Here is a 25,126-nt window from a genome sequence, read left to right on the forward strand (position 1 = left end):
TATTTATTCCTAAAACTGTGGGCCAAAAGCAAGAGAGCGGTGAAGAAAGCATAATAAAAGCATGCAGGCTACCAGGGAGCATGTACAGCTACACTGTAACACTAAGATTCCTCAACATTTGGAGTTAAAATTCAAGCTTGTGAAAGCACATCCCTTTACCATTAGAAGATACCTAATACTTATTCTATGTGATAACATTTAAAGCTCTGAGCTGTCACTCAGGAAAAAGTTTCAGACTTTCTTAAGACTTGCCAAACCCAGCTATTCTGCACTGGTCTCAAAACTACAGACACCAATGACATCAAAATATTCCTCTCAAGATACATGCACTGATCTTTTTCTCAAGGACACAGACATCAAGCCCAGGAAACCCACAATTCAGGCTCAAAACTATAATCACCTTGCACGCCTTTCTCACAAAGTTCAACAGGAACTGGTGCTATTTGCTACAACCCTATCTCAAGTCCAGTTCTTGCATACAAGCTATAAAGATCAAAATCTCTCCTGAGGAAATGATTCCAACCCCCGGAGCAGACTAATATTTTCTCCACTATTTCCCAAAGGGTCCCATGCCATGAGGCAGCTTCAGAAAGTGAGGTTGACAGGTATTGCCAAAACAACCTCTCAACTACAGTGTGAAGATTGATTCCGTTTGAGTGGGGAAACATGAAGGAATCAAAACTAAGTACTTCCAACTTTTAAGAGTAAAAATTATTAAGTTCACTCTATCCAGCTCTGCAGGATATTCCTTCTCCTGGAATGTCACTTCCCTCAGCAACATGAAAGAGAACTTATGGCTCTCCCCTCCCATCCCCCAAAGTGTAAAGAGTAAAATATTTCAGAGAATGGATGCATTAATTAGCTAGCTCATTTTATAGTATTTTGTGACATCTATGTTTAGATCTCATTATCAGAATGTGTACTTACAACTGCAGTTACAGAAAGCAAACACATTGTTTCCTCAATCCCCCATACATAATAAGGGTAAGGAAGCTTTCCACCCATAGGCTTACAAAGAGAAAGTTCCTGTTGCTCCCCTCTTCTCCTCCCACTTTCCTCCCCCCCAGCCATAAAAGTAACAAAACCCAAAGCAGTATCAATCATGGCCAGTCCCTTTACAATTAAATTACACACAGGCAGAGTGGGGGAACAGATATATGCAAGGGAACAAATATATGCATCTCTCCAGATGCCATAAAACATCTAGAATTTGCCTTTGTTATGTGCAAATACCATTTACCATGTGTTCCTAAACCTGAGCACCATACAGTGAAGGAAACAAAAGAAATAAATTATACTTGAAATTTCAAGTCAGTTGCTATTTGATTGATTTAATGTAAAGAACTATTTTAGCTAATAACAAAAAAGGGATATTTGCATCTACAAATGAAGTTGGAGAATTGAACATAGGAAATGGGATAATTTCTGCACAACAGAGGTGAGGTAGGGAATTTTATTGAAAATATTTTTTTTTTTTTTACAAGTTCTTAGAAATAAAGTTCTCTAATCTCACACAAATGTCTGTACCTCAAAAAAATCAGCTATGCTAATATGAAACATTTATATTTACAGTTTGCCAAAAGAATATACAGGACTGCCGGTTTATGCGAATACCGAAGTACCAGATCACAGTGAGATACATAATTTCCGCACTTCCACCATTAGGAACAGAACTAAGATTCAACACACACAAAAATCACTATTCTCTAAACCTCCTATCTCACAAAAAGGGAAGATTCTCAATAGTGTTGTAGCAAGGTCTCCACTAATACTTCATTTTACAAATTACATAACGCATGTACTCAAATTTACAACAACAAAAAAACCCTGTAATCAGTGAGGAATAGAATAATAGTGTTGTCAATTAGCCTTTTATTGCATTTATTCAGTCATTCACTTGTGAGGCCGATGCTGATCCCATTAATTTTCACTTATTTCAAACACCTTATCCAGGCTGAAATTCACACCACTCACTGATGTGCAGTGGGCAACATTAGTGGCATCTTGTTGCGTATCCACTCCCTCCCCGTCCCTCTCATCCTTCACTACCACCACACCAAATTTATTTTCAAACACAAAGACAAATACAGTTTCACATATTTACAGTTACAATGAAAACCAAAACCAATGAATTTTATGGACTTTTTTTTTTTTTTAAGAGAAACCAAAAATCAGTTTGGATCTCAATGTAGCACAGCAACATTTTGTCCACAAGAATTCACTATTTCCTAGAATCAAAATAGGAAACTTCTTTTGAGTCAGCACCTTAAGATGAAGGCCTATGCTCTTTTCCAATTTGTATTAGACAGGCACTAGTTATCATCCAGACATTTAACTCAAACTAACGACAGCAATTGCTATATATACAGTACTATGTATTGCTTATCCAAAGTGGCTGTATAAGATGCATTTCTTGGCACAACTATTGAAACAGACTTGAAAAAAAATTAATGTAGTGATCTTAAGACTAATTAAGACAATTTACTGCTCTTCCATCCATCTGCCCAAACTGTTGTCTAGGGCAGCATATAACGGAGATTACATTTGTTATAAATCAGACCTAATAGTAGAGCTGAGATGGAAAGGAAACAGACTATAAAAGGATAGAAAGTATTCAGCAATGCAGAAATGTAACAAAGAGTTTAAATACATTCTGAATGTAGAAAAATAACCAAGTTGGTACACATAATATAGCTTTGCATTTTCTACATGGGCCAAGATTTAAGCTTAGATTTAGCAGAGAAGATACTATTGGGATTCCATTTAAATATCCCTTAAGCATAAAAACAGCATCCATAGTTCAAATAAAACTTATTCAAGTAATTACAAGTGTTTGCATTACTGGAAATGGAGTATTACATAGTAATTGATATGCCTGTAGTTACCTAATACAGCAACTACCAAATGGGTAGATACTGAACAGTCTGACCATTTAAAGCACACCGTAGTAACACAACTGAAAGGGCAATGCTTCGGATGTAGCATCTGAGATGTGCATTATTACACAAGCACTAGGTGAATGAGGTGGCTTAGCAAAAGCATATTTCACACCACAATCACTTTAAATTAAAATAAATCATTACAAACAGGCTGTTGCTACCATATACTGAGTTTGTGTTGAGGTACTTCATAGCTTATGTAGTTTTTAAGTAACAACCCAAAAGTCAGTTCACTTATCTAGGCTGAGCTATAGTATTGGCTTTGAGAACATGAGGATATTCACACCTGTCATTTCCTTTTGAAGAGCAAAACATTGTGGGAAGAGCAGACAAGCCGTTACACTGACACTTGCAAGCAGATAAAAATGTGATTTCATTTGGGAGACTGATTATTTTTCCCCCACAGAGCTGAAAAAACCAAAATAAGTATCTTCCGGTTTGATAACTAATAACAAGTACAATGCACAGAAATCAATGATAACTATTTTATTGTTGGAATATAAAGTTGGGATATCAATAGTTTTATTCTTATTTACTGTGAAGACTGTATTCACCTGTAAAAGAAATATGGCATCATACACAGGTACACTTTCTGGATTTCAGAGCATGGATATTATTCTGAAATGGTAATGGAAACAGTGAGCCCTGTTTAGTATTAAAATAAATTATGACTTTTTTTAAAAAGATGATTTTTTTCTACAATGACAGTTATGAATTGCAGTAAAGTCACATTAAATCTACATAACCATTTTTAACAGCTCTGTGTCTATTTTACTGCATCAAGCCAATAAACATTTAAATGCACTTCACATCAAGAGATTATGTAAACTTTTATTTTAATTCCTTTTTCCTTCAGAAAGTTAGGGACATTTCCAAGATCTGGCCATAGTCAGTAATTAGAGGCCTACCTGATTTTCTGCCTCACTGGCAATACCACCCAGTGATGACCCTACGTGGTACCAGATACCTCCTCTGGCAAAGTGTCCCTTCTAAGTGGCTTCCAATAAGGCCTACAGTTTTAAGATAAACAAGACAAAGTGCCATCCGTTTGGATAATTGATGGACTCTGACAAGATAAAATAAAGTTACGTGTATTTTGTTATACTTACAAGCAGCTCCAATCCTGAGTATTTATGGTATATCTAAACATACAAAAATGTATGTACATTTTTCTCCACTTTCTTGTAAACAGTTGTCAACATACTGTTTTTAATCCCTTTATCTCTGAAACATGCAAATCATACATACAGTATAAATACACAAGAAAACAATTACACTCATTCAAAAACTAAGCAACAAAAAGTTGTGGCTGCGGTATTCAAAATCATAAATAATCAATGCTTGAGGCATCCTATGCACCTAAAAGCTGATGTTCATTCTACTGTTCCTAGCTGCAGTTGTAGAAATACTGAGATTTTGCACCTTCCATGCTATTACAGTATTTATAACACTATCGTATGTGGAGATAAAGACTCAGTTACTATACCTCTTCCTTTCAGAGTGAAGGATAAAGCAGCACTTATACATACTGAAACCACGGCAGCAACAGATGGTGTTGCTACTTCTATATTAGGAAGTTTTCCATTCTAACAATTCTTAAATTAAAAACGTAAAGAAAAACAACCTAAGAATTGACTATATGTTCATTCCTTGGGCACTTAACAGCGAATCCAGCATGTCGAATGTATCTTTGTAGTCCATATGCTGGCTGTTTGTACTGTACTGGTGACTGGCATCAGGACCGTTCTCCACTGGTTTCCTGTCCAGTTTCACGAGGGTGCTGAGATGTCCGTAGCCCACCTGGTATGTGACAGGGGGAGGAGGGGGTAAGGGAAGGTTAAAAACAGAGTTGTGAGAGGATACATACTGCTTAACAGAGGAAGAACTAGATGAACTACCTGAACTTTTGGAACTTTTGCTCATTTTGGAGTGGTGGTTGTGAGAAGCATCGTTGCTGTATAACTTCTTCCTTGAAGAGCTGGAACTAGAGGAATTGCCATCACTACTCAGGCCAAGGCCAACAGGACTCCTCAAAACAGTTGGTGTCAATCCATCAGTGCTATGCTTACTGCCTCCACTATTGCTGCCACCACTATGTGAATGGGAATGCTTATGACCAATGCTGTGGTGGCGATTTAAAGAATGTTCTTTGTGCTTTTCCTTATGCTCTTTGCTAACATGAGGACTCGAATGTTTGCTTTTTCCACTACCCTCATCTGATGAGCTATGCCTTTCTGAAGAAGAAACTTTAATTTTCATCTTCAGCTCCTCCTTACTGGCACCCTTTTCTGTGGGTGGGATTGGAATACGGAGTTTGAGCGAGCCACTCTTTTCCTTCTTATCAGTCAAGTGCTTTTCAGGCTTCTCTGCATTTGCAATAGGAATTTTCATTTTAATAGGAGATGTAACGGAAGTGCTGCTGGCTGGCTGTGCCTGCACGTGCTTTTTATGTGTCTGTTCACCTGGAGTTGCTACATAGTGTTCTCTTACATCTAGTTCAAGGGTTTCTAGTTTGCGTTTCTCTCTATATTTATCCAAAGACATTTTTTGAGGAATTATTATAGGAGCAGCAACTTGTCCGTGGTGTTTGTTTCCTGACTTATGAGAATATTCTTGTTTGACAGTAGAATGTTCAGCAAGTTTGTCAGGTCTGTGATGCACTCCAGAGTGTAACTGCACAGATGTTCCTTGTTGGAAGTTCATATTATACTGATTAGGAGGTAACGCCTCCTGTTTTTGAGAATATATTTGTTCCGTCCTTGTTTGTTCTTGATGCTGAGGCCATTCCTGGTGCGATGCCAAATTGTATGAGGTACTTGGCATTCCTGTTGCTAGTATTGCCAAATTTTCAGGTGCATGACTGTCTGGAACAGAAATACTTCCTGAGGTCAGAGGTACCGGTGCAGGAAATGACGTCGATGGTTTTTGGAAACTTGTGTTTGCAGCTACACCAGTAACTGTATCCACCAAAATGGAATTCTGGACCAAAGATGAGCCAAGAAGCGAGTTCTCAGATACCTGTCCATCACCTTTAGGTTTCTTAGCAGCTTGGTTAGCCTGAAGAAGATGTGAGAAAATACAAATCTTAGAATGCTAGTGAAAAAAAAAACCAAACAACTAAATTAGCTTACAGGTGAGGATAAAAGCTGATTCAAAGTTTTATCCCCCAGCTGTGCATGGGGAATAAAAAGCAGCTCATAGTTCTTCTGGGAACTTCTTTTTGCTGCACTGATATAGGAAAATTTCTTACCCTCCAATTTCTAATTCTCTTCAGCCTGCTAGGTGTTTTCTCCAGTATTTGAAGAAACTCGTGAGTTAGTTCTGAGTAGAGAAACAAAAAAGATGTTTTACAGCTATGTCTGTAATAAGCAGGTTCAACTTCTGTAATTTTTCTAGGCTTTAGCAGTTGTTAGTGCAGGCTACACACAATCTGAATTATTTAATCAAAATCTTGTTTGACAAGTGCTGAACAAAAAAAGGGTACAGTGTTTCACTAAGACAGACCTCTAACCACCAAACATGCTCTGCAAAGCAGGTCCACATTTCCAATGTTGTTCATACTCTTGCGGAATCTGCATTTATTAGATGAAAAATTTCCTAGAGGAAACTGTACAAACAAAAGCTCCTAAAAATAACACACCTGTCATTCAGCTTAAGTATTTATTGTGTGAAGTTAAGAAGTTTAGACTTTAAAGGAAATTTAAGTCATAAGTTCAGTGCAATAACTGAAACCAAGGAACAACCAGTAATAGCTCTGAGCAAAATATCAGCCATCTGACCCTTTGAAGCACTATTTTAAACAACAGTTTTTGATTTGTGTTCAAGGCAAAGTAGCTGGCTGTGTTTAGAAGGAAAAAAACCCTTTGCAAGTTGTGTGGCCACAAGGAAACACAGATCTCCATACATGTCAGCTCGCATAAAATAATTACTTTTAATTGAAATTTAATTTAATTTTAATGGAAAGCTATGGTGGGCCATATAATGCCTGCACACTTGTACCACTCCTCTGAAACAAGTTCTTCCATCTAGAACTATCAGCAAAGCCCAAAATATTTGAGAACCCAAGAAACTACCACCTCTATAACAGGCCTTAAATTCAGACTCCACTGTAGTAGATGCAGTTCCTGTCTTTGGAACCTGTTACTCCACAAACTATCAGGTTAGCGCATTCAACAAGAGAACACCATTTCTGCAATAGTTTGAGAGGTGAAACCAAATTGTTAACATAGAATTACCCTTATTAATTTGGCAGTGTTATATTATGACCTGAGAACAGTTGTCTCAGTGACAGTGAAACCAGAAATAACTATCAGAAGAGATGGATTTGCATACATGTTTCTCTGCCCGGTTTCCTTGTTCTGGAAATCATTTAAAAGCAAAACTCTGACGTGCACCTACAGAAGGTACATGGAAATCCCATCCCACAAGTTTAAAAAAGATAGTTTCCAAAACTGTCCTCCTCAGTTCTTCCCTTTCTTATACCTTTGTCTTATATGAGGATTCAGTATGTGAGATCAGTGAGACTTGTTTTGGGATAAAGCCATGCTCTTACAATACCATGCTACTCTTTTTACAGCCACATTAATAAGCATTTGAATCTCAGGATGTGAAAAGGCAGCATTACTTACCATCTAGCAATTCCAGAGTAACTGAAGGATCTACATATTCCCACCAGTGTTTTCCATCAGTTGATACTGGAATCTCCCAGTTGGACCACTTGCAGGCCAAGTGAATGCACACACAAGCTATCACTGTAGGCTTGTATTGAAGACAGAACGTAGTAAGGTGAAGACTGTTGCACACAAATTTTGTAATGAGGAACCAAAGGAAACCAAACATGTAAAACAGGAAAACCAAACAAATCAGCCATTAACATACAGTTTAAGATCATTTGTCAAACAACAGCAGTTAAACAGCAGTTCATGGAACAATTTTCTGTTTAAATTCTTAAGATGCCTTAATGCCTTAGTAAAACTAAGGGCAAGGCATTTATCTGACAAAATTTAATTTGCTGTTCCTATAAAAAGTCCGGTTAATAGTAAATAAAGTCACCATTCATTCTTCTGCACTTAAGTACTAAAAAATAAATCAGTGTAATATGGACAATTAAAATTTTAACTACAGCTAAAAAAAATACAGCTCATTATACAGTCTTTGATTGAGATGATTAGATGAAGATACCCAGAGTTTCACAGAGGCCAAGTGAATTACTTTTGAGCTTAGCTTTCACCATGCCTGAGTTTGCAGTACTTGTGAACTCAACTGTAGCTTCTAGCTGGCAGCAGCACAGAGGCTTTGGTTCAGCTTCACTGATTTACTGCAGCTTAGCAGCTGCTTCAAATACTGAAATCTGCCCACTAAAGAACCACCAAGAAATATTTGTCTGGAATAATTCTAACCAACCAGTAGATGTTAGGTAAATACAAGATAGATCTAATATAATCCTAATAAAGTGCAATGTTGTCTTGCAAGAAATAAACTGCAGTAATCAAGAAATCAACACTAAAGCCTACTCTCAAATTCTGTCTTTCTACAACAATCTATCCATACACAGTCTCCATCTGGAATCAACTGACTTCAAATTTATGGAAGTACTTAAGTTTTAAAACCCGTATTTAAGACTAGAGAGCTGTTTCTAAAAGAAAGAACACTGGATTACTTCTGGTCTATTTGAAGAGAAAAGAAATCAATCAGATGAAAAAAATTTTAGTCCCACTACAATTTTATAAGTTAAGATTGGAGCAATATATTTAAAATTAAGAGAAAACTGCCATTAACTAGAAGTGTAAACTAAAAATAGTTTTGTACTTACCAAGATCCTCGAATTTCTAGGTTAAGTTTAGCTCTTTGTAATCTTTAGCTGCTATTCAGGCTACCAATTTTAGACTTATGCACTCACAATCGAGAAAATGTCATCAGAAAGCACCACTACACTTCTCATTGTGCATTTAACCCCTTTGTGCCATCAAGCCCTTGTACAATACACCGCACTGCAAACAGAAAGGTACCACCACTGTAGATGGCCCAGTCTCCTGTTGCAACAAGGGTAAGACACATGTAGGGGGCCCTGCAGTAAAGGAAGCTATAGTGTGCTACAACAGTGCAACAAAGAGGTTCAGGATAACAACCTGTTGGTAGCCATGAAATAGGATGTCTGTGCCAAATCCTTGCTTGCTGTAAGAAAAAGAAAAACAAAGTGATTAAGGATCTACACCAACTTATCAGGTTCATTCCAAAATTAAAAGTTTTACCTTCCAAAAGCACCACTTACTATTTTCATAGAACTGATTTGAATTAACTAGCTAGCCTTTAAAAAGCCTTTCTAAGGTACAGAAGTGTCCATTACATTCAGTAACTGGAGATGGACCAGTCCTTTGGTATGCTGACTCTCCCCTCACTCAACCCACAGAACTGTTTCCCTATCTGCCCCACTAAAGCCTCATATATGAAATCACTCTTCTGTAAGTACATGATTCCCTCCCCCCACCCAAACAGTGGACTGCAGCAAGGCAGTCTGTCTACAATGCAAGTTCTGCTCTTTGAGAGGAACATGACACTATGGCTGGAGAACCCACCTCCCCCCAATGAAACCTCAAAACACAGACAGCTCCCAAGCTAGATGGTTAGAAAAACAGTTTTCTGCTCCCTCTAATCAAGAGCACAGTACTCGTATCATTTTGTTCCACACTTGTTAAACCTGTTAAAGCTTCTGATAAGTAGTAAACAACTGCACTTTAGTCAGAAAAAAAAATATGCAAGAGACTGCAACATACCACAAACGAAAAGCCAATGACTTACACTGTTACAACCATCTAGCATTGACCCCTACCAGTGAAACCCCAGTGATCCTCACTCAAGTAAAAGAACTTACTGTAACATGTACATAATGGGATAGCTGGGCACAATGGTATTAACTGAAGATTGAATGCAGCCTTCATTGAATTCTTACTTTGACGCTATCACTTGAAATCAGTGCTACCTGCAGAAAGTGTATTGTTGAATTTTATGTCAAAGGGTGTACTGTCACAAAACTTTATTTTAAATGATCTTTCCATTAAATTTGAGAAATACTGCAGTGGCCTTTAACATTTATTTTTTAAAAAGTGTATTAAAATCATGATTTAGCTATTTTTAATGATTGCCAAAGAGTATAAATCAGGTTTGTCTTCACTCTACGCAGCTACACAGTGCCATAATCTGAAAAGAACAAGGAAGGAATAAGGTAACAGGATCCATTCCTGCACACAAATTCTGCTAATCCATAATAATCAATAGGTGAGCGACATGACAGGGTTATGCTATAATTAGTTTGCAAACTATAATGGTAGTTGTAGATAACGATGGAGTTGAACCTTTTCTACTCCCTATCATTAAAAAAAGTGCAAGGCTGAAACTGATGTCTTGCTTTTCTTTTTCCAAAGTAATGTTTGAAGGACCTTCAATAATTTCTATGTTCTGTACAGTTACAGCATGTTGTAATTAAGGGACTGGACCAAAAAGCTTCTCTACTCTCACTGAAATGGCACTTTCAAAAAAGGAAGAAAAACAGATGCCAGAAAACTTCTATTTAACATCAGCTTGAAAGTTGAGTAAATCAAAACATACCTGGAAGAAAAGAATCACATCTTGAAACACACATTTTTAGCCTCAATTAAATAAAAAAAACAACGTGATAAATATCTTACCTATACTACAAGCAGTATCATACTTGTTTCAGTGGATTTACAGCTAAATAACCAACACTACCAAAATCAGAAGGAATTTCAGCTCAGTAATTAAAAGTCTCTGTAAAGACAAGGCACAACTGAAAACAATTGTCCCAAACTCTTCTCTTACATCTAGAGCAGTTTTCCTTCAGTAGAGCCTGCCCGCTAAAATTAAAACTAGTAAATCCTGGTTCCTATATTTTAGTTCCTTTATAGTAAAGGAAAGTCCATTTCTCAAATCAAATAATTAAGTGCAGAGGTTAAAACAAGCCAGCACAGCTTGCCTGTTACAACTTGTAAGATGTAGGACAGATGACTGACATCAGACATTAATAATCAGTTTCACATTTTTTCAGGAGCGATTTAAAAACCTCCCCTGTCTCACTGCTGCAGAAGCAACCGTAAGGCAGGAGATTACTTAAGATTTTGAAACAGGACCTGCTGTCTGATACAACTCCCATTAAGGCTACTGTCTCCAAGAAATTCCCACTGTGAACCAAAAATGCTTTATATTGGACGTGGTCACACAAATCAACTGATGCAACTCCAAGATATTCTTTTTTTTCCAACACTAAGTTATCTTTGATCTTGACATAATCACGAAAATGCGATTGCCAAGTTACCCTTTGGAGCATGGTGGCTGGCTCTGCCTGGGACCCTGAGAAAGCGTGCAAGCATCCCCAGAAAAAAAGACCAGGGATAAGCCAATCCATATCAGAAGACTGGAAGGCTGCAGAATAGTTTTGAGTAAGAAAAAAAGCCACAGGCCTCTGAATGGAGCTGTGAGTAGACGCTTGTTTTATCCAGGAAGGACCGAGAAGGCCATAGCATAGGTTTTCAGATCTGATCAGTCCTGGCAGCTTTACATTTTTAAAGCTTCAAGCTTTTAAACCCTGTGAGCAGGCCTGTAAAAGACTGAAGTGAAACTTCTGAATATAAAAGTTGCCTGTAGCATGGCTTCAGTACAGTTGGTGCCTAAGATTTTTTCCACACTGCTTACAGTACTGATCTAAGTTGTCTTCAGATTGCTCTCTTCTGCAGGCTTCATAAGCCTGACTTAACCACACTATGGTATGTTTGAAGAACTTGACAGTGCAATTCCCACACACGATTAGTATGGACCATGGGTGTTCAAGATACCTTATAACCTGCAGGGTAGTAAGAACAATCCTAGAAATTCTTGTGATCCCATCTTCAGTTCCACAAGAAGGTTGTGTGCCAACACACCCCAAAAAAAAAAAAAAGAAAGAGGGAAGACTTCCCAAGATGAAGATAAAGAGACAGGTTTCTCCCCTTCAAGCATCACCAGATGCAGCTAAGAACAGACTGAGTGTGCACCTCAGCTTCAGAGGACATTGTGATGGTCTTGGCACGAGGGCAGTTTCACTGCTGAACTAGAATCCAAGCCAGTAAAGGTACTTTGGCACCAGGAACAAAATGTTTGCTTTTATTTTTCTTCTTCCCTTTTTCTCTTCATCACTGGAGCACCCTTGGAGTGGGCACTGAAGCTTGCTGACAGGCCTTTATGGATCCGCTGCCCCAGATTCCTTAGAGGACCTGTGGGATCCTAAGGAATGATGGTCTTGTCTCCTCAGTCTCTTGGCACTGAGGAAGAACAGTGCAGAAAACAGACTGAGCCTACTCCTGTCCTTGACTACTATACTGACTGAACTGTAAAGATGGAACAATTTTATGAACCCGTGAACCTCTGAAAACCAGAATGAACAATTAAATACCTTATGCCTAAACATCCTGAGTCAATATACATACACATATGCACACACATTCAGTCACCCCTTATCAACAATAACCCATTCTGTCTACTATGACTTTGCGAAGGCTTTCAGTCTTGGGATTAATTCAACTTTTCCTTTAGTTGTAAGTTCAAGCAGATTAAGTTTATTTGCACCACTTCCCACTCACTAGATCAGCTTCCAATACTTCTTTTTGTCTGGAGGGTCTTCTGACAAAGAACTTTACTGGAACTTTTTGAACCTCATCAACAGAACATCATTTTTTAAAGGAAATATCTTACACAGGTAACAGTGAGAGCATAAAGCATGCTGCTCTAGATGCAAGATAGCAAGAAGTGATAGAGAGAATCAGGCATCTTCTTAGCTACTTCATTAAACTTAAGTTTTAGCCAGCTTTTCTGAAGAAGCAGGACATTTTCTCCTGACATGATAATTCAGTGCACGTGTGCTGAGTCAAAAAGCCTTGTTAAGTCTACTCAGGACTTGTTAAGTCCTCAGCTAACTTTGTACCATCTGACAGTTAAACAATCAGCCAAATTATCTTCTTCCCTTCCCTCTCCCCTCAAAGACACCGTTGTAAGTTTTGATCATAATAATCCTAGATGAGTTAATCTCCCTTAATACAAAGATGAGCTTACTTTGCCTTCTGGAATAATTATCAGAACTGCACGAAGTAACCTACATTGCTTTAACTTCTCAATCAACCTCTTTAGCACTACGGGATTACCACAGGCAGTGGTTTTCAGTATACACTGAAAGCTTCGGGACAGGATACCCAATCTAGCACCTATCTACATTAAAGCAACACTGTCCAAAAAGTAGATGTTAAAAGAGAAAACTAAAATCATATCACAGTATCTTTGCTGTAAATCCATCATTATTCACCCAATACATACAGCTAACATTCCATAGTAATTATTCTCTATTTAATTAACTTCCAAGCATAGCTACATTTTTCATATTTCATGTTTTAAAATTATGGATTTTTTTGGGTCATGTTTTAAAAATTAGGTATTCAAGTTTTATGATCACGGCCCATACCACCCCCAGAAGGAGGATATGCCAACAAGAACTCTATTTATATATGTACACACACTAAGAAGCACACCTACCCAGCTCAGTAGCTTTTCAAGCATCAATTACACTAAATTCACCTTGCACCAGTTCTTGAGGTGTGCAGACTTCCAGCCCTCGGTGAAGTCTTCAGATTTCAAAATTTCACATAATTTTGAATTTTAAGTATTTTGTTAAACTGCACTGACATTAAATACTAGCTTTGCATTTTAAAGTTTTAATCATAACACATACCTTCAATGCACAAACTATGTTAGTACACAAAAGCAGCATACAGCACACACAGGAAACAGCTGAACTGTAGAGCAATATCTACCCCTGACTAAAGGAGATAAGTTTACACAACAGTATGACTGTTGGTAAGCTTCCATCAAACACAACCGTGAGTGTGGAAGTCCTGAACTAGCCACACTACTGCTTACAACCCCTTCCCTGCTCCCCCCAGGCACTGAGATCACATATTTCAGTGAAGCACACTTACATTTCTGTTGACCAACAGCTACGAAAACTCAAGACAAAACCTTGCAGCTGCTGATGCAATCTATTAAGACACCAGCTGCAATTATGCACTGAGTCACAATAAAATCTGGACAGAACGCAAAGATGCTCTAATAGCAAAGATTGCAATAAAGCTACTTTATATGCAAATAAGCTACATACAACACCAGCTCTCCTCAACTTCTAGTAAGCTACTTCAAACTGAGAAGCTCTTACTTCATTTAAAGAACAACCTTACTTCTAGAATTATTACAAAACAGACCTAAGTCAACCTGATTATGTTGTACCTACCCTTCTGATATTTTACAGGGGGAGGAAGATCTTTGAAGAACTTGAACTTAGCTATTTTTCACCAAGACAACAGTTAATGACTAAAGGTCAGCAACTACAGTCTCATCATTTCCAAGCATTTAAATTAAGGAACATGTTTTAAAGCAAAAAGTCTATTTTATAAGCTTTTTCAATTGATTCCCCAATACCCATCCCCTGTCTTGTGATTATTTATTTAAATTCTGAGGGAAACAGACTTAGGAATTAAACGTGTGTCAAAGCTCAACAAAAACACTGATAAGATTTCTAGCTAGAGTCTCATTCATGGACTGCATGCAAGTTAGAGGATGCAGAAACAAAAGGTTGGGCATTTGTTACTACCTAATCCAAATCAGTACACTACTTTAGAAAAACAATTAGTCACATCATTAAGTACTTGCATGCAATAGCAGACCTGCTATGTACTCCGTATATCCCACAGCTTGGGAGATTTGCTAAGGTTGAAAGCTAGCATTAGCCATTATTTAACACAAAGACTAATTGCAGAACTACTTCAAAGTGAAAAGCAACCCAGAATTTAGATTTCAACTAATAACTGCTTTGTAATTTGAAAAGACATGGAACAGATCGCTCAACCAAATGTAATAAGTAAGCAGAAAAATAAATCATAAAGGACAGAGAAGTGGACTCTTCATCAAACTCTAGATGTTAAGAGCAGGCTTTTAGGAACTAGCTTTAAACAAACTTTGGACAGCATAGTAGAAGATCATATTACACAAATAACATCTTCAAATTCCACTATAAAGGCAAGAAAAAGGGCTTACACAAGGGGATAAAAGCCACTGACCTCTCACTAATTGCGTGCATTTCACAACATCTGTGTGCGGATGTTCAATGGTAATCTCAAAACCTTAAGAGTTAAGAACATATTTTAGAACAACACATTTTCATCTGTAAAATACACAGAAAACCCTTTTCCCAAAGACCTAATACTTGCTAAACCTTCCCAACACAGATCACAGAACACTCTTTAATTACTTCCTATTCTGCATCCTTTCATATTTTTGAATATTAATCAGTAGAGCCCTTCAAAGATCAACATTCTTGCATTACTCTCAAGTTTCGTATAGTATCTGTAAAGCTACTGTATTTTTAAAGTACAACACATCAGCAGTTCCCAGTACATTTATAAGGCAGTAAAATCTGTATCACAGGAACATGTGCTCATGCATGAACTCTATTCAATCATTTCTGGCACTAAGAGATGTGTTGCATCCATGAGATCACCAACTAAGACAACTTACAGGCCAGCTGCTGCACAAACCTGCCTCTGTTTGTAAAGCTATTTTAAAAGTTGGGCCACTACTATTAACTCTTTTATAAAAACAAAGAACAACCACACTCAGTGGTATTTAAGCCAGTGTTCTCAGGCCTGCTAGCCTTGTCTTTATTGACATTACTTTAAAGGTAAAACAATTTCTTATCAGATTCTGGAGTTACCTGAATCCATTAAACAGTAACAACACACGTTCTGATGTTCAGAGGCAGTAATCCTACTCAATCACATTTTTCCATTAAAGACAAAATGGGGAAGAACATTTGGCATAAAGCTTTTACCACTTGCTTCAGAACACACACAGCTTAACTTTAGTACGCTCTACCTCACAAAGAAACATCAGCACCATTACTACTGCTTCGAAGGGTATACTTATTTACTCTATCAAACTGTCCCAAACATTTAACAAGTACTGGTATAACATTTTTCTCCAGACAGAACACAATGCGGAACTAGATTCACAAGTTACATGCAAAAACGAGTGAGATTTTAGTATACCAGCAGTGCAACAAAAAAAAATTGAGCTACCTGGGTCCCATTACTGGTTCATGAGAAGCTGGCTGCGCGAAAGGTATTTAGAAAGACATACCTAAAGTTTGAAGCATTATTGTTTCAAGTATAACCAGCTCTTGAGCTTGCTGAAGATATGCCTGAAACAAACAAGCAAACATGTAAAGACACAGGAATTTATTGTCTCAGTATTTCAATTATATGCTTCCTTTTTAACTAATAGGCATGATCAATACAAATTAAAGACCACTACCCATCCAGCAGGGCATAACTAGCTCAGCCTGACCTTTAAGCAGAGTAACTCTGGTGCATTTCCATTTTATTTCCTCATACATATGGTTCTAAGAAGCATCATAAAAGGAAATAAAATGGGAACTATTAGGTGAGAGCTGTACACAGTGCAGCAAATGCTAGGAAGACCAAATGTACAGCAGATGACGCCTGCATGGCATCCCTTAAAACACAGTGTAGACAATGACACACAGTAAGCCTCAGATTAAATATTTTTGTCAGTATCCTGCACTGCACATGAAGCATGTGACTTATGGAACCATACAGGAAACCTAATTAATGTCTTGTGTAGACTCCTACTATATCAGTCTTAGCAACAAAGCAAGTTAAAGGAGGAGCAGTCTCTCCAATTGTCATAACTCAATATAGCTAATTGAGGACGAGAATACTTAAGTAATACAAGAGATCCATATTACTTAATAGTTCAAATGCGAGTTATTTTTCTCATGTGTAGACAACAATAATCCAGTCTAGATAATGCAGCAGCTCATGACTTAAAGCGTCATTCATCTGATTATCTTTAAAACCACGACTTTGACCTACATCACACTTTGTATCCAGTTGTGGCTCATGAGGATGAAGACACGCATTTACTACTTTAATAACATGTTCAAGCTTCCGTGGCTGTTCTTCCACTTTTGCAGCCAAGAACAATGCCGTAGGAGATATAATCTGAAGAAGAAAAACACGTAAACTTCTTACAAATTATTTTCAATGGAGAATGTAAGCTAGCAGTTAGAAAAAGTTTACAAGTTGAATTTTGTTTGCTTTTAAGCAGCTCCAAAAATCACAAAAATTGGTAAAAGAAACTCATCATGCTTTAATTTGTAAGTGATGCAATCTTCCCAGCAGCATGAGAAAGGAGTAGCATAAAAGCTAAGTCACATCACATTAAGTAAGATATCTGAGATCGACCTAATTCTAGTCCAACATAAAATTGGTTTAGTCCAGTAGATTTAGTCACACCAGAACATACTTTTCTAGTTAAATACACTTGATAAGAAAGTTCAAAGTTTTATCATAGTAATGAGCCATTACAGCACTTTTTCAGTAGTCAAAGAAGTTGAAATCAAGTTCTGATAGCATGTGTTTCTCCTAAAAAGCAAGCAACTTGGCAGAGAACTTTAAGAAAACAGCTTTTTATGTAAATATAGGTTACACAAATATAAGTATAGTAAGCATAACATCACAGTGCAGCCACTGACTAAACAAAGAATGTTATTCTGGAAATTTTACTATATACCTGGAGAGCAAAGCACAAAGACTCACAAAACTCCAGTTACATCACATGTTAGCAAAGACAAGTTACATATGAAGATAACAATTCCATAGAACTCTAGGTATCTTAAGTTGGCAGCAAAACACCAGTTCACAATTCCATATCACCTGCAATGAAATGGAGTTTTTATGCCTAGCTGTCTGCTATAGTAATTGATTTGTACACAAATATGGTTAACCACAAATGACTTAAAAGAATCAAGGTCCTCTTTGTATGCAAAAATTGCCGACATAAAACTCCAATAAGAAGGATAGCAGAAATCTTTATGCAGGTATCAGCAGATTAGTTAAAATTAAGCATTTAGTATTTCAAAAATAGCTGCTTGATGAGTGTTTAATTAATGCACAGTGCTTGTAGAGCAAGTATTGGACTTCTCATTTAATCATCCCATAGAACTAGACTGAATGAGTTGAATCATAGCCACACTACCCCCTACATGGTATTTTTTCCTTGTAAGTAGCCCTTTGATATGCCAAAATGAAACATTTGGTTAAAAAACAACAACAAACCTCCCAATATATGAAGGGCTGCAATGAGGTAATCAGAATGGAACATGCAGTGATTACCTATAGCATTTAAGGAGGCAAAAAGTACCCCTGATACTTGTGAAAGTTCCTCACATCCCTCTGAAGTGTCCGCTTGGATCTTAAGTAAAACTGGCAAGATGGCAGATTAAGGAAAAACTGACACCCTAAGAAAAGAAGGCAGGGTACCTTCTGAGGGACAAAAGTGTGACAACAAAAAGGCCTAATACTCTTAAAAAACCCCACCCAAATCCACAAACTAACAAAACAATAACAAATATTTCACAGGGAGCAAATTCTTTCACAACTGAGACTAAACTCCATTTTCAAGAAACTTGTGACCTAACCCTTAGAAATGGATGAACAAAAAAAGCCTGATGCCAAGCAGTACTGAACAAGGCCACCTTCATACTCTGGTTTAACATCCTGACTGTTTTTGAGAAATTTATACCCACACCGTTTGAAATAAAAGCACAAAATTCTGGAAGAAATTCCCCTTCCTAGGATATACTAATTACCATCTGCCTCAGTTAAGCCAGGGGACAAACCTTTAAACACAACATGCAACTCCTACAACAGGGCCTAACAGCAAGGATTATGGTCTCAGAAACAATCCTGACCCAAATTAGCAGAGGCCGAGCTACCCACAGAAACCTAAAGTACTGAGAAGGAAATTGAAAATACTTAATAGTAGAGTTGTAGAGAAACAAGTTTGACAGCACACTGGACAAACATGGCAAGGTATTCATGAGGGCACCAGACAGACTAACAGGCTCCATTTTTTAACTCAATGAAAAGAAAGACAATGAAGTAGACTTCGATGGACTGAAAACTGAAACTGCCATGGAAAGGACACAGCACAGCGAAGCCACTAAGAAAAGAAAAAAAACAAAGTTACGTGCACAAAGACAATTCCCAGCTTTTCATGATGGTGGTTTTTGTTTTTAAACCGGATATTTGCAGCAGTGGTGCAGCTGAGGTGAAGAACAGCAGAAGCTGATTTTGCCTACCCAGCCAGTAAAAGCAATTGCACTGCTGTCCCTTCCCTTCCGCCTTACCATCCCCTCCAAGGATAACATCAGCCCTAGTTCTGACATTCAGGCCTTCATTTTTCTAGCTTTGCACAGAAGCTAAATTCAAATATATCCTAATAAAAAGCCTATTTCTACAAAATTGGAAGGTGAAATTCCAAATCCCACACGTGGAACTTTCCAAATTTACTTTTTTTGAAAAACATAACTACCAGCAATTCTCACGGAAATATTTACAGTTCAGAGACACTCTTGAACCAAACCACCAAGAACTACACAACTAAGTTACCAGCTGTAATTTACCAAGAGGTGTCACTTCTAGTCAAGCAGCCTCCTCACCAGGACCATACACAAAACGGTCCTGCAGGCTGATAAAAGTCAACCTGATTAACAGGTATTTAGCTCTGGTTCATCAGAAATCTACATACACCACAATTATCTACTTACTGAAAGGAAGTGTTGGCTTCTGGCCAAAGAGTTTCAGGTCCTTGTCTAGAACTAGGTTTCACTTCCCCACTTTGGAGTAGGCCAGTACTTTTGTCTCCCTTGATTTGAGGAAAACAAAACCCTAATAAAGTTTAGGACTTGGCATGCACAGTCTTCAGCGGAGGACACACTGCTGGCTACATACATAGCTTCAAAATTACTCGTTCAGCTTTCACTTCTTATTCTTAGAAGTGGCAAAAAAAAGCAAAGTGGAGCAAAAAAGCAGTATTAAACACAGACCTGACAAAGCTGTAAGCTTCTAATACACAAACACCCCCATTTGACGTAAAGGCAAATAAATAAGTTATCACGCAACCAAAGTATGTAATGTTTGAGCAACGTCTTCATTTATGAAGTTACATCCCACTTTCCTACTGGCTCAGAGAATCAGAAACCAAGTGCCAAGGAAATAAAAACACAAAACATACAAGCCTCATTATTATGACAGCCAAAGGGCATTATACAGCAAGTTTTACTGGTAGAAGTGGTACAAGGCCTTTTTCACAGTAAAAAGTACAAGACATCTTGTAAAAAACCAGTGTTGCTACAAGGAAGACATTGGGAATCATCTCAGAATACACCTCCAGTGGGCACATAGTTCTCTAAACTCTCTTTCCGTGTTCCAAGTTCTCCCTTTCCATGTCAGTATCACCATGTTTATAAACTTTATGTATGGTAGTTAAGACAGTAAGTGGGTCCAGTCTATGACAGAGCAAGTTCTACTCTAAAAGTTGAGTTTTTGCCTTTTTTTTCTTTAAATCATTACTACCAGCAGCTTAAATTCTGTAAAAAGAACCAATATATTAAAACGTAAGAGGAAAAACAGCTCAAGCATCCAAAAACAGTCTCTCTAAAGGTTGGCTTGTATTATGAAAGTCCTGAGAACAGCTGCGAAATCAATTATTTAATATTGCAGTTTGGATGGGGTACAGGAAACAGGACGGGAACAGAGGAATGGGAAACAAAAGAGCCCCCCACCCCCTGCACACTCAACTCACCTACCTTGCACTTCAGGAAAATTTCCTTCTGTAGTTTCTCTTTGGGCACTTTACTGTGTCCCACTGCGTGGTACAAAAACAACTTGACATCATCAACTAGTTGTTTGGTATTCCACATGGCATTTAAGGATTAGATTTAAAAATACAACTACCATTTGGATGCCTTACCTCTCATCTCCAGCATACCACAGATTCCTCCCCCTTCTGTTCTTGAAATCACAGTGTACCAAATAACATGCTTCTCTAAGTTGCATTTGCTATATAGTATCAGATAAAGTACTACAGGAAAATTAGAAATCTTCTGTAAATACTATTTAAGATGTTTTAAGGTATCACTGTAACAGGCTCATACTTTCTATACAAGCCAGCAAACTCTCCCATCCCCTGATCTTAGCACTGACTACATTTATGCTCAGCAAACCAAAGTTACTATGCCCCAGTTAATGCTAACACAATAATTTGTACTACTACTGAGAAGATTCATACTGAAATGTGATTTGCATGGCTAGATTAGCAGTTAGCACACATTTCTGTTTACCAGCTTCAAGCAAGTTTCTACCATGCTGCTGGAGCACATCAACTGTGCAGGGTCTCGCCCTGCTGTGCATTCGTTATTGATGCTGGAGTCATTGTAACTGAGAGTATATTCTTTGAAGATAAACCATAGTATTTGAAAAGCCGCTTGATAACCCCCAGCAGTTCTCTAGAAACATGGATATTTGTTCTTTGGGGCAGTCAATGCAATATATTCAAAATGGACAGGCCACTTTGCTATGTCCCAGCCCATGGCTCTACTGACTGAAACACTGTTGTTAATTATGTTCCCTACTCACAGACGATTCTCAAAATCTTGAAAGCATGCAGAATGATTCAACAGTCATTTATTATATTTCAGAAAAAACAACAGATTTAGCATAACTTCTATTCAGTAAATTACCCTCCATTACAACACTTCTTTATTAAAACAACAAAGTCCATATGACATGACATGCGTATTCCTATAACCCCACAGTCATACACGAACATAAACACTCAAGTGCTTACTACTCAATGAAAAACACTGAGTACCAATAAAGCAAGAAAACAGTCTAAATTTTTTTTCAGTGGGAGATCATAACAAATTGCAGCCAGTGCCTGTCTGAATTCCTGTCCCCTGCCTTCCTTCTTTCCACAGATAAATATCACTGCATGCACAAATGAAGAAACACGACTGACTCCCTCCATAGACCATTGTAGCCAGGTCTCAGCTTCAAGACCAACAGCACTTTATTATTTAACTTCCAAGGATTTGTTTCTTCTCGCAGTGGATAAACACTGTTAACTTTTTCAGCTTGCCAAATACTCTGGAGATTTGATATTAAGTATTTATTACAGTACTTGGCTTCTACTTTCTCTACAGAGAACCCGCCAGATGGTAGAGCAGCAAGAATTTTAAAAGCAACTGAGAGCACCCCTTCCTCCTAGAAGAATAGGGGGAAAAAGTAACTTCTCCATCAACACACACACAAAGCTACTGTCTGGCCTCATTAAGAACTAGAGAACATTATTCAACAGGAACCAGCATTTCCCTGTGCTGACTTGCAGCACTACTAGCTTTTAACTTTCACCTGAATACCTGACATTAAATGTAACAACACACTTTCTTCTCCTGGAGTTCCAATGGCATTCAGCCATTTCATAGCTCGCTTGCGAATTTTAGGTCTCACAAATATATTCTAAGGCTTGGTTTTCATAAGGAGGGTACTGTGTATACAAGCAGCACCATGCTTCCTGTTCCATGTGACCTGGCATTTTCTAGCATCTGGTGAAAACCAAAACACAGCAGCTAAAGCTTCTTGCTACATAAGTCTACCCTCAACTACTAGCTGGGAGGACAAGCACTAATCCAGCAGACAGCAGGGGACATCACAAGCCCTTGCTGGGCCAATTCTCCATTCCAAGCAACTACCCAGCTTACCAAGTCCACAAACAGCCACAGAAGGCTCTGAATGCAGCACCAGCCCCAGGTTACTGCTACACTGGTAGCACCATACGCAGAGGCAGAGAAAGACGGGACAAGTTATGCTGCCGTCCCTTGATTAATTCAGAAACACTTCTAAAGGACATACTGATCCTGAGGGTCCCTTCCAACCCAAACCAGTCTATGATTCCATGACGTTTAATTACAAAGCCCGTTGGAATTTATTTGCATGTGTGCTACTCTTGGTCTAAAATGAGAAAGCAGTTCTAGGAAAGTACCTCTTGATTTGTACATACATTCGTCCAACAGATTCCTCTCTATGACTACATGAGCAAAACACACATTACACGTTTCTTCCTGTTCAAGTTCCCAGACTGATGGAAGCTCATCCCAGGCTGTGCTTACAGGCCTAGCTATTATCTACAAGACCTGTAACACTACAGTCTTAGTGCTAAGCTGGCAGCAGGAGTTTGAACTCACCACAAGTTTTGCACAGAAATAATTCCATACCTTTCTGAAGTGTGTCTACAGCCTGATACACGTGCCTTGCTCAATAAACACCAAACAAGACACCCATGTGCTTACCAGTATCAACAGAAATGCAACACCAGACAAAGGACAGCACTGTAACCCAGTGATCGGTACCTGCCCACACTGCAGACAGTGCCAAGCTTGCAACGTTCTACCTCTCAGTAGACCAAGGTCTGCCCTGGCCTGGATCCTAACATCTATCACAGTGCATTTATTTCTTTCACCAAAGCAAGGCAAGGTGTGAGGAAAACCATCCTCATTACTTAATGACCTCCCACTATCACCATTCACTGTTCTTGCAAAGACAGTACTACGTCCTTTAAAAACAATCAAAAAGCCACAAGAGAAGTCATGAAAGGAGCCTACAATGCTGTATCATTTTTTCTAATACCTGCATCTGATGCTCTGGATGTTAAAAAAAAGATATTCAAGTCTTCCAAATGGCATCCTAAGTAACTATGGAACTTAAAAAAAAAACACACACAACAATAGTGGTTTTACTGAAGAATTCTGTTCTTCATAACACATACAAGTGTTCAAACTCAGCACGCTTATTTCATTAGCTGAGACAGGACAGCCAGTGTTTTCTTATGAGCCTGAAAGGTTTTTCCATGTCTAACACAACTCACTGTCAAACGACTTTAAGACAAAAGTGGCTAAGTGCACTTCTGTTAGTTTGCAGGAGCAAACACATAACCCGTGTAACCATATCACAGCACACAGCACTGCCACTCCATGCACTAACAGCACGCCCCTACACATCAGCCTTCGGCACCATAGAGCACGAGGGCCAGCCAGATTCAAAGCACCCGAGTGTGAGGTGTCTGCTCATGGCACCTGGTGTTAAATCTGGTGGCAAAGAGAAAGATGCGATTGCTATTTGATAAAGTAACTGGGACCTGAAGAGAAACGATCGCTGTTGGACCTACAGCACCGACACAAAGCCTATAAACACAGCCAGCTTCAGAACCCAGCCCAGGAACAGAGCACGTGTCTGCTGTACCGTCGAATTACACGTGTATGAGTACCGACAGAAAGCCATACTTACATTCCGATTAAATTTCGTGAAGGAGTGATGCATGTAAAACCTGTGCATGTAAACAATGGCGGTGTTTATCGTCAGCTGGGATCTGGTGCGCTCAATGAAGGAACCAACAACAATAACGACAGAGATGTTGCTGCTACACGCCGCCTTCGGCCAAGCCAGGCGGGCACGGCAGGCGGCCCGGAGCTACGTGCTCTGAGGGTTCAGCCCGCTTTGTTACAGCCCACAGTGGAGCCCCGAGCTCAGCCGGCCCCGGTCGCGGCGCCCAGCTCCCGTTGAGGCCTGGCCGCCAAAGCGGAGCACGCGGCCCCGCCTCCCGCCGCACCCCCGGCCCCGACCCCCGGCAGCGGGACGCGCCCCTCGGCTCCCACACACACACACACACACACACACACACACGCTCCTCCCGCCGGGTAACGGCCCAACCCGCCCGGCCCCGCCGCTCGGATACACGTTGAGGCGCTGGCCCATGTCCTGAATGAGGTTGGCCGCCTGCTGCCGGTACGAGAGCTCCTTGTCGGCCTCCACGCCGCAGCGCCGCGACGGCGTGTTGTCCAGCTGCTCGCGGCTGAAGAACCAGCGCGAGGCCAACGAGGAGCCGCCGCCGCCCCGCGCCGAGCCGCCCGCGCCACAGCCCGCCGCCGCCATGACACCGCCTGCCCCTCCTCCCGCGGCCCCGCCCGCCAACTCCCGTCCGCCCTCCATGGCGGCTCTCGCGAGATCGGCCGGCCCGCCGTCTATCTACTCTAGACCATAGAGTCCGGCAGCGCCGCGGCAAGAGCGCCGCCACGTCCGAGTGCGTTGGAGAGGCGGAGCGTCACGTGGCCTGCGAGCTGTCATGGCCGCCACGCCAAGTGCCGCAGCCGGAACAGCTACGCAATGTCCGTAGTCGGC

At 39.4% G+C, this 25,126-nt stretch overlaps 2 protein-coding genes across 9 annotated transcripts in view; one reads left to right on the forward strand and one right to left on the reverse strand.

The window, feature by feature from the left end:
* MAP3K19 (mitogen-activated protein kinase kinase kinase 19) overlaps window positions 1–22,869 on the forward strand; it is a 38,009-nt gene extending 15,140 nt beyond the window's left edge. The window contains exon 10 of the mRNA XM_032445917.2: window positions 21,871–22,869. The gene's annotated coding sequence lies outside the window, so the exon portion shown is untranslated. The remainder of the gene's footprint in view (window positions 1–21,870) is intronic.
* CCNT2 (cyclin T2) lies at window positions 1,440–25,065 on the reverse strand. Of its 8 annotated transcripts, XM_015868884.3 has the most exons (10): window positions 24,684–25,065; window positions 24,236–24,317; window positions 16,922–17,050; window positions 16,167–16,227; window positions 15,089–15,151; window positions 9,068–9,113; window positions 7,568–7,731; window positions 6,190–6,260; window positions 4,838–5,996; window positions 1,440–4,739 (listed from the first exon to the last, which is right to left on the reverse strand). In XM_015868884.3, the coding sequence occupies exons 1-10, from the start codon at window positions 24,935–24,937 to the stop codon at window positions 4,675–4,677; spliced, it is 2,094 nt and encodes a 697-aa protein (XP_015724370.1). In that variant the 5' UTR covers window positions 24,938–25,065; the 3' UTR covers window positions 1,440–4,674. The 8 variants fall into 8 exon arrangements, with proteins under 8 accessions (XP_015724370.1, XP_015724369.1, XP_085408319.1 ...); XM_015868883.3 differs by having other exon boundaries at window positions 1,440–5,996; XM_085552193.1 differs by lacking the exons at window positions 24,236–24,317; window positions 24,684–25,065 and adding an exon at window positions 19,660–19,752.
* Between the last annotated feature and the right edge of the window lie 61 nt (window positions 25,066–25,126).

This window comes from Coturnix japonica, chromosome 7, assembly GCF_054131305.1.
Source record: "Coturnix japonica strain WE chromosome 7, WE-NBRP24, whole genome shotgun sequence".
NCBI lineage: Eukaryota > Metazoa > Chordata > Aves > Galliformes > Phasianidae > Coturnix > Coturnix japonica.